The sequence below is a fragment of the Aplysia californica genome, unplaced genomic scaffold (assembly GCF_000002075.1).
Source record: "Aplysia californica isolate F4 #8 unplaced genomic scaffold, AplCal3.0 scaffold01122, whole genome shotgun sequence".
Lineage (NCBI taxonomy): Eukaryota > Metazoa > Mollusca > Gastropoda > Aplysiida > Aplysiidae > Aplysia > Aplysia californica.
Window position 1 is genome coordinate 106,302 of NW_004798392.1, and position 9,986 is coordinate 116,287.

Here is a 9,986-nt window from a genome sequence, read left to right on the forward strand (position 1 = left end):
GTATGCGTATGTGTGAGTGACAGTGTGTATGCGTATGTGTGAGTGACAGTGTGTGTGTGTGTTGTTTGCCACGGGCAGGGCCGACTGCAAGATCAACCTTTCTCGAAACATTGGTGGTGAGTGTGTGTGTTTTCTCGTGTGCATGTGCTTGCTTGCATGCACGCGTGTATTCATGCTTGCTCTTGATGTATTTACTTTGAATTTCTTTGCTATTCATTCCCACTTTAGTTGTGTGTTTTCGTAAAAATTTGTGGCAAAAATCTGAAAGCATTTTCATGCAAAATTTCTTGATATGGATAGTTTCCAGAATGACAGACGCATCGAAAAGTTTCCCCAACCATCACTTTAACCCTTTGAGCCCTTGCCACTGGTTCACCGGTGACGCTTAACTCTTTGAACCCGGAGTTTTTCCACCCTTTTCCCAGAGTTTTTTCCTACAGTCACCTAAACCTGGTGCACTGTGTCTCAGTATAACCCCGAAAGCTCGCCTCCAACTTCTAAATTGCGGAAACAAAAGCTTAGCCATTGCAAAAAAAAACTTGGTTTGGGAATAGTTCAGGAAAAGAAGCAAAAACTATCTCTAAATGAAATGAAACAGTTGTCTCGGGTATCGGATGCTCCCAGTCTGATTGGGAACAGGGTTATTACTGCCGGATGCTACCAGCATCCGATGGGGTTTAAAGAGTTAGAACTGCCTGTATCCCTAGCCACTGGTACCCCGGTGACACGTAAAACTGCCTGTATGCTTAGCCACACCGGTGACACGTAAAACTGCCTGTATGCTTAGCCACACCGGTGACACGTAAAACTGCCTGTATGCTTAGCCACCGGTACACCGATAACACATAAAACTGCCTGTATGCTTAGCCACCGGTACACCGATGACACATAAAACTGCCTGTATGCCTAGCCACCGGTACACCGATGACACATAAAACTGCCTGTATGCTTAGCCACCAGTACACCGATGACACATAAAACTGCCTGTATGCCTAGCCACCTGTACACCGATGACACGTAAAACTGCCTGTATGCCTAGCCACCTGTACACCGATGACACGTAAAACTGCCTGTATGCCTAGCCACCGGTACACCGGTGATGCTTAAGTAAAACTGCCTGTATGCCTAACCACCGGTACCCCGGTGACACGTAAAACTGCCTGTATGCCTAGCCACCTGTACCCCGGTGACACGTAAAATTGCCTGTATGCCTAGCCACCTGTACACCGGTGAGCAAGAACTTATCTCCAAACCGGCCCGCCTGGGACAAATCATGTTCAGGAAACCGTGTTTACAACACAGGATGTTACTGATTATTTTGAAGATCTTTCTGAATTAGATACTGGTAATGGCGAGGACTACCCTGAATGGGATATGGAATGTGATTCCGATGATCTTATGGATGCTGGTAATATATCGCTGAGGAGCTCAGGCAAGAGGGGCACGGTAGTCTCAGGAGGTCGGGGCTCAAAGGGTTAAGCATGGGGTCACCAAACCAATTCTCATGGACTAGATCTGGTCTGGGAGGGCGGTTTGTCTGGTCTGCCACCATGCCATCGTGCAGGGAGAGAAAAATTCAGAAGAATATGCTTTTATAGCATGCTGATTAGGACGGGTTCACCAAAATAATTTCATCATTTCATTGCACTGTACAGTGCGAATTAAATAAACGTTTATAAATTCTTGCTTGTTGGCTCTATTTTTTGTGTGTATTTTTTTTTGTTTGTGTGTTGATAAATCACTTGGTTGGTTGTCTTTATTTGTACATCAGTATTCTGTTGAACAAACTAATTCTCTGGCCTATGCTCGGCATTCTTTGTTATCGAGCCCACTTTTAAAAAAAGTTTGCTATCCCTTGATTTGAGCTGATTGAAGGGTTTAAGTTTTGTGACCTGAAAATGAAAAGTTTTTTTGTTTTTTTGAGGGAGGGGGGGGAACTGTGCTAGGATCCTAGAAAATTTTTTTGTCTTCCTGATGAGCACATTTCTATCTTTTTCAGGTTCGTGCGAGACCAAAGGGGTGCTACTGGGCAGTAATGCTGGGATCACCTCGGTGGAGTTCAGTCAAGACGTAAGTCTGTCATTGTCATTGTTATATGCAGACCACCTATCTTTATGTCCTACTGTGTAAGGAGACACGAGGTCCTGACTGGACAGGAAGGACATATGCCTCGAAAAACGAAGAAATTTTCCATAGGGCCAGACCACTGATATCCATAGTTAAGGGCTCTCAAAGGTCATAGGGGGCTGAGGGAATAAAAATGATAATAATGCCTCGCAATATCCATCAGCCTTGACCCTCAAGCCCACTGTACGTAATACAAATAGATAACATTTGTATATCGCAAGTTCCCGCTCAACAGCAAGCTCTGTGCATTTTACAATCTAAATTATTACCCCAACAGACTTGATAGCATTCTGAAACAATGTCAGCTTCTTGGGAGCATACAGTTCAAACTTCCATTTTGTGGGTGGTTGGCGGGTGCTCTGGTGTGGTTTGCTTCTTCTTTCCTGTCAAACATCTATCGTCCTTATCTCCCCTTCTTTTTTATGTTTGTTACTCTCTTGTAACACGTCTAATCTTCTGGCGCTCATATGACCTTATGCAGTTGCGAGCGCCGTAAGAACTAATACTAAACTAAAACTTCCATTTTAAAGGAGTTGAAACAGTAACATAGGAAATGTTAATGTGCAAAAAAGTGCCCCTACATTGACTGATTAGTTTTAAGACTCCGGCATAATATGTTGTTTTGAAAAGTGACGTATGTCTGAGTCTTACTCTGAACTATCAATATGTGTTTACTTTTTCAATGCCATATTATTAGTGACATCAGTAGCCTAGTGATGAGACTACCGGACTTGTAATCCTGAGATTGCGGGTTCGGGGGTTGGAGCTGTAGCTCGGTCTGACATTGTGTCCTTGGGAAAGGTACTTTACACGAATTTCCCACTTCGCTCCGTCTTTTCGGAGATGAATGTTAAACTCGGAGGTCCTGCGTCTTAAAAAACCTAACAGTGTGGGTAGGGGCGTTAAACCTCTTAAATAACCTAACAGTGTGGGTAGGGGCGTTAAACCTAGGAGACCATTTCACTATTTTTTATGCCGTATTCTGTTTGGACTTGCAAGGTTTTGGTTTATTTTTATGTGCATCTCTTTTAACTCCAACTCTCTCTCTCTCTCTCTCTCTTTCTCTCCTTCACAGGATTCTCAGATTGTGGGTGCTTCAAACGACTTTGCCTGCCGAGTGTGGGCGATCGGGACGCAGAGGTTGCAGGTATTGCACACTTATCTCCTCCTGGTTTTGGTTCTTTAAATTTTGTTTTTGTTTGTTTTGTTGGGGTTGTTGTTTTTTTTTTGGGGGGGGGGGGGGTTGTTTGCTTGTTTTTTCTGTTTGTAAATGGCCTGCTTAGTGTAAGACTCCAGTATACGTCATTTTGAAAAGTGATGTGGGACGGAGTATTGCAGTGGGTGGTTGGCGGGTGCTCTGGTGTGGTTTGCTCCTTCTTTCCTATCAAACATCTATCGTCCTGATCTCCCCTCCTTTTTTATGTTTGTTGCTCTCTTGTAACACCTCTAATCTTCGGCACTTATATGACCTTCTTGTGTTGCAAGTACCGTAAAACCCTTACTAAAACTAAAGGAGTATTGCACTGAAAAATTATTATAATATGTTGGATCACTTTGATAGGTAAACCTGGGTGTGGTTGCTAAGGGAACTCTTTAAGAATTTCATGGAAGGAAAAAACCCCCCCAATGAGGTAGTGTTGAAAGAAACCGGGGTGGGATGGACAGTAATAGAAACAGTTAGGAAAAGGCAGATACACAGGCTTGCCAACTGTCCCAAAGTTCAAATTTCCTGATTCAGGTCATTTTGAGGATAAATCTCTTAGTAATTAACCTCTCTGGTGTAATGGTAATGCTCTTTGTTGTTATTGGGTGTAAATTTCATTCTTTGGGGGGTAAAATTTAAAATCTCCCACACAGTAGTCTGCCTGCACTCAAAACAGACTCTCATAATATAAATTAATTGATTATTGTAAACAATAATTGTGTTTAAGCTAGACACATATTCGGTTTTCGTTGTTAGTCGCAACACTTGAGGTTTGCTTCTGGAAAAACATAAACTGTCCTGAAACCAACTCTTTGTCTCGTTTACAAAACGCTTTTTTTTTTTCCCAGTTGACCTTGACGGGCCACAGCGGCAAGGTGTTGTCTGCCAAATTCCTGGGAGACAGTAAAGTTGTGTCTGGCAGTTACGACCGAACGCTCAAAGTTTGGGATCTCAACAGCCGATCTTGTGAGTTCGTCAGGGACAGATGTTATGACAATTTTTCCTGTATTAATGTTTTCTTTTTTACGATTTATTTTGGATGTCATTTGGGGGAGACAAATCTCTCAGTTGAGTTCTCTGATTAATTTTGATGTGACTGAACCCTCACAGTTTGGGATTTTAACAGCCGATCTTGTGAGTACTCCTGGGATAGATGTTCTTACGATTCTTATGAATTAAGGATTATTTTTACGGGGGGGGGGGGAGGGGGGGGGAGGAAAATCTCTCAGTTGGGTTCTCTTATTGATTTTGACATTACTAAACCCTCGCAGTTTGGGGATTTGACTAGAGGTGTTTGTGGTTGCAGAAAGGACTGTAGTTATTACGATTCCTTAGGTCAGTACATGGTCACTCTATATATAACAACACTAAATGGGTCAGCTTAGAATCTCTAGTTGGTGGGTGGTTGGCGGGTGTTCTGGTGTGGTTTGCTCCTTCTTTCCTATCAAACAGCTATCTTCTTATCTCCCCTCCTTCTTTTTTGTGTTTGTTACTCTCTTGTAACACCTCTAATCTTCGGCACTTATATGACCTTATTGTGTTGCAAGTGCCGTAAAACTCTTACTAAAACTTTAAAAAATAAACCAATCTGTTGTTATGACAAAAAAGTGTACCAGAAACTGCATTGATCACTTCCTAAAAACAATAAAGAAGAGACTGATCCGGTTTTTGGGACACTTGAATCGAAATTAAGACCTTGATCATCAGCTCTTCCTGGTAAAATTCAAGGCAAACGAGGCAGGGCAACTTCATCAGAGAGCCTGAACGGATGAGTGGTAGGGAAAGACCAGGATAACGTAGTAGTGCTTTGGATGATGGTAGGAAAGAAATTGTTACCCAAGTCAGGACATATTTGAAAAAGCTCCAAAAATTTTTGTTAAGTAACATAGATATTATAAATTTTGTGAAAACTGGTAAGTTACTTAGAAATTATAAATTTTATGAAAACTGATAAGTTACATAGAAATTAGAAATTTTCTGAAAACTGATAAGTTACTTAGAAATTATACATTTTATGGAAACTGATAAGTTACATGGAAATTATAAATTTTCTGAAAACTGATAAGTTACATAGAAATTATAAATTTTATGAAAACTGATAAGTTACTTAGAAATTATACTTTTTATGAAAACTGATAAGTTACATAGAAATTATAAATTTTCTGAAAACTGATAAGTTACATAGAAATTATAAATTTTCTGAAAATTATACATTTTGTGAAAACATAAGTTACATAGAAATTATACATTTTATGAAAACTGATAAGTTACATAGAAACTATTGAGGCCTATTGGTGGTATGAAACTCAATGTTGTGTAATACATCATATGTGAAGCGTGCTGACAAATGAGTTACTTCTCGGATTCAAGCCTTAAGGAAATAGATACATTACGCTTTTTATAGATGAAGTTTTTACTATTTACAAGTATGAAATAATAAAAGACAGGTTACGGTTAAAGAATATGGCATCGATAGAAAGTCTACAAAATAACCCTAATGTCGACTTTTGGCCAATATCTCCATTTGTTGATTGCGAGAAGTGACTCATTTTGTCAGCACGCCTAATATTTTATAATTTAAAAAAAACTGGTGGGGGCTTTCTTTGGTGTTTATCGTTCTTTCATTGTTACTTCTTTTTATATAAAGTTTCAAGTCATGATTCACTCTCTCTATGTTGTTTCGGTGCATGGGTCTTACTTTTATACGTGCTGACTGACCATTAGTTTGTCGACATGTTTATCTTCACTCACAAATAAGTGAGTGGTAGAAGGGTACCACTGATAGGTCCTACTTCTTTTCTTTCCATCTGTTTGTCTGTCTTAGTGACTTGCTTTTCCCCTGCACAGAATGACTGATATTGTCTCCATGTGCTTCTCTTTACTTTAACAAACAAACAGACAAACTGAAAAATACATTTTTTCTGTCGTTGTATTGCAAAGGGTTTGTGCTGTTGAAGCTAGAGAGGTGAGCAGAGTAAGTCTGATTCCCTGTAAGCTCTTCTCTGTTGACATCCACCCCTTGGCGCTCATATGACCTTATGCAGTTGCGAGCGCTGTAAAACCTTAACTAAAACTAAAACAAAATGACCAGTATTGTGTCGATGGGCTTTTCTTTACTCAACCAAACAAACAAACTCAAAAATAAATTTTTACTGTTGTTGTATTGCATAGGGTTTGCAACAGAAGTTTCTGATTTTTGCAAAACCTGTCTCTCTCCGGACAGGCAGCAAAACGATATTTGCAGGCAGCAGTTGTAACGACCTTGTCACGCTACACGGGACCAGCATCATCAGCGGCCATTTTGACAAGCGGGTTCGGTTCTGGGACACGCGCGGCGCAGACACCAGCATCAATGAAATCCTCCTGGAGGGTCGACTCACGTCTTTATGCTTGGCTCCAGGTATGTCGCAGGCCTTTAACTCTTCATCTCCGAAATCCCGCGGGGCGGTGCTACTGACTGAAGTGTCTTTAGGCCATTCCCAAAGGGGGGTAAACCTGCATGTTTGCCGACAATCGTCTGAAATCCGACAATCGCGACCCGACCCGCGAACCGGCCGATGCTATCGCCAGGCCCGCCTGTATCAGTCAATGCAGTCAATGTGCGTAGTGCAAGGCCTGGCAGACTGCCAGCGACCCCTTTTTCTACCGTCGGCTTCGTCGGCACTTTCGACATAGTGCCGACCGCCGACGCGCGCACCGCCGACTGCCGACGTCGGCGTTTCCGACATAATTGTCGGAACCTAAGTAGAACGGCCATTTTGAATTTCGTTTGTTGACCAATTCAATTTTCAGATCGTGTGGATTCATTCAAGTCCGACTCTCGTTTGTTGACTAATTCAATTGTTCAGATCGTGTGGATTCATTCAAGTCCGACTCTCTTGTTCTAATAGAATATAGATCTAGAATCTAGATTTATATAGATCTAGATCATTATAGACCTCAATGGAGGATTCATATTCCAATTCTATTGTGTCAAACCCTATCATAGGTTGTGCTGTAATATTAATATTGGTAAAAATAATAAATAAGCATTAATTTCATCAGGTGCGTGAATTATTTATTTATTTAGATCTATATATCTAGATCTAGATATAGAATCTAAATCTAGATCTAGAATCTAGACTCAGCTGAGTCCCTCTGTTCGGATTCGGATGCGGATTTCTAGTTCAAGGCCTATTCCTATTCACTTGTTCTACAAGATCTAGATCTAGATTTATTTAGATTACTAGATCTATTCTAGAGAGCTAGATATCTATATGGAGGATTCATTATATTCCAATTCTATTGTGTTATTGTATCAAACCCTATAGCAATGTAGATGTAAGCCATTATAGATCTCTAGATTTAGATCTATATGCTCCTTGTTTTTTTTGGAGTGGTTTTTTAATTTTAATTTTTTTTTTCCATTTAGGACTTGTTTTGGCCTTTTTACATGAGGCCCGTTGCAGGTTCTTTTTGGGGGTAGGGTTAGGGTTAGGTCTCTTCTTTATTGTGTTTATAAGGGTTTTCGCTCGTTACTCGGATGTCCTTCCTTATGACACCCACAAAGGCTCTTTTTTTTGGGGGGGGGGGTTGCGCAAAATTTTCAGACAATCTGGTTGAGGCTCACATGCAGGTCTAGGGGGGACAGTAACCACGTTCTTATGCCCAGTAGAATTGTAAATCGTAAATGGGCTGATTCATTTATGTCATGCTTATAACTGCCTGAACTACAACAGGGAACTGCTGCTTTTTCTTTCTTAATCCTGACTATCGTCATTTTCCTCTACTTCTTTTGTATGTTTGTCACACTTTTGTGACCTGCTGTTTCCGGGGTGCCTTGACAGTCGAAGCAGACTTTGTGCTGTTGAACCTAGAGGGGTGAGCAGAGTAAGTCTGATTCCATGTAAGGATTTCTCTGTTGACATCCACCCCTTGGCGCTCATATGACCTAGTGCAGTTGCGAGCGCCGTAAAACCTCTAGTAAAACAAAGCATTTATATCCAAGGGGGGGGGGGGGGGGGGGTAAACCCACTATGCCAGGGCCCTTTTTTGGTACTAAATTTTAAAAATGACCAAAATGCCTCTAAATTGGTCATTAAATCAAAACAAGTGAACCTATTTTGGTAGTTGTTCATCTAATGAATGAACTCCCGATAAATGAGACCTGTTATCGGCAATTGACGAAAAGTAATTTGATGTTGAAGTGGCCGCAAAGGAAAGTACCCGAGCCGCTGTCATCGATTCGTCGGCACAGCAGTACGGACCATGAGCTGCTGGGAGCGGCTTGCCGGAGAAATACAGTTAAGATGTGATGCTATGTGCTAAATCTTTCTTGACATCCCAAATTAATCCCTTTTTATTTCTGAATGTATTCTTATTCAATTTCCTTCAGTTTGATATATAGCTTGTTACATTTGGAGCGATGGCTTGGCATATATGAAGTCCTTTTATACCTCACCTGTATAGGCAAATGAAGCCAAAAAGTAATTGCTTCTAGACACCAGAAACACTTCGTCTGGAAAGAATTGAACCATTAAAACACCGAAAGAGGCTGGATTACAATTACATGAGAACGTTGTTGTTGTTTTTCCAAGTGTATAAAAACCTCAGATTTCTGGTGTTGGGGTTTTATATTGCCTTTTTGTGATATTCCCCGTTCAGATTTCAGGTCCTTCTTTACTTTCCGTCTGCTGTTTCTGTCCGTCTGTCTGTCTGTCTGTCTGTCTGTCTGTCTGTCTGTCTGTCTGTCTGTCTGTCCGTCTGTCTGTCCGTCTGTCTGTCTGTCCTACTTTTTCCCAGCACTAAATGACTCGTTATTGGGCCCTTGTATTTTGTGCAAACGTCTGAGCTACTGTGTGGATGGTTGGCGGGTGCTCTGGTGTGGCTTGCTTTTTCTTTCCTTTCAAACATCTATCGTCCGTATCTCCCCTCCTTCTTTTTTGTGTTTGTTACTCTCTTGTAACACCTCTAATCTTCGGCACTTTTTTGACCTTATTGTGTTGCAAGTGCCGTAAAATTCTTACTAACACTAGACTGAGCTACAGTGGTTAAGCTGTTTGCAATCGCAGGTAGAGGATGTTAGTAATCATGTTGTTTTTGCTATTTATTTATTTATTTGTCTATTTATTAATTTATTTATCTATTTTATTATTTATTTATATTAATTAATTAATTAAATTAATTGTTTTGTTTGTTTCTCAGATAGGACCCAGTTGTTGTGTTGTTTGAAGGAGATTGGACTAAAGGTCATCGACCTCCGGATGAACCAGGTGTCTCATACTCTGACGTAAGTCTGAACCAAGGGGACAGGAAAGGGGAGAGGAGAGGGGGTGGGATTGTTGAAATTGAGGGGGTGGGGGGTGTTGTATAGATTGTAGATTGTTTTTTTTTTTTTTACTTTTGTAGTGGCTGGATTCTGTAACTGCTTTAGTCTTCAAGGTTTTTTGTTCTGTTTTTTTATATAAAAAATTGTGTTAAAAGAATTTTTTTTGTTCATAGCATTTGTTGTTGTTGCTGTCTCCTTTTCTAGTTGTTAAGTTGGGCTACTAAATGGGTGGTTGGCGGGTGCTCTGGTGTGGTTTGCTCCTTCTTTCCTATCAAACATCTATCGTCCTTATCTCCCCTTCTTCTTTTTTATGTTTGTTACTCTCTTGTAACAGCTCTATTCTTCTGG

At 40.7% G+C, this 9,986-nt stretch overlaps 1 protein-coding gene across 1 annotated transcript in view; it reads left to right on the plus strand.

Annotated features, from left to right (window-relative positions):
* The window catches only part of LOC101861631 (autophagy-related protein 16-1), a 40,486-nt gene that overhangs the window by 25,198 nt on the left and 5,302 nt on the right, over positions 1 to 9,986 (plus strand). Inside the window, exons 10-14 of the mRNA XM_005111788.3 lie at positions 2,000 to 2,070; positions 3,203 to 3,274; positions 4,180 to 4,297; positions 6,555 to 6,731; positions 9,515 to 9,599. Coding sequence (XP_005111845.1) covers positions 2,000 to 2,070; positions 3,203 to 3,274; positions 4,180 to 4,297; positions 6,555 to 6,731; positions 9,515 to 9,599 — 523 coding nt within the window. The remainder of the gene's footprint in view (positions 1 to 1,999; positions 2,071 to 3,202; positions 3,275 to 4,179; positions 4,298 to 6,554; positions 6,732 to 9,514; positions 9,600 to 9,986) is intronic.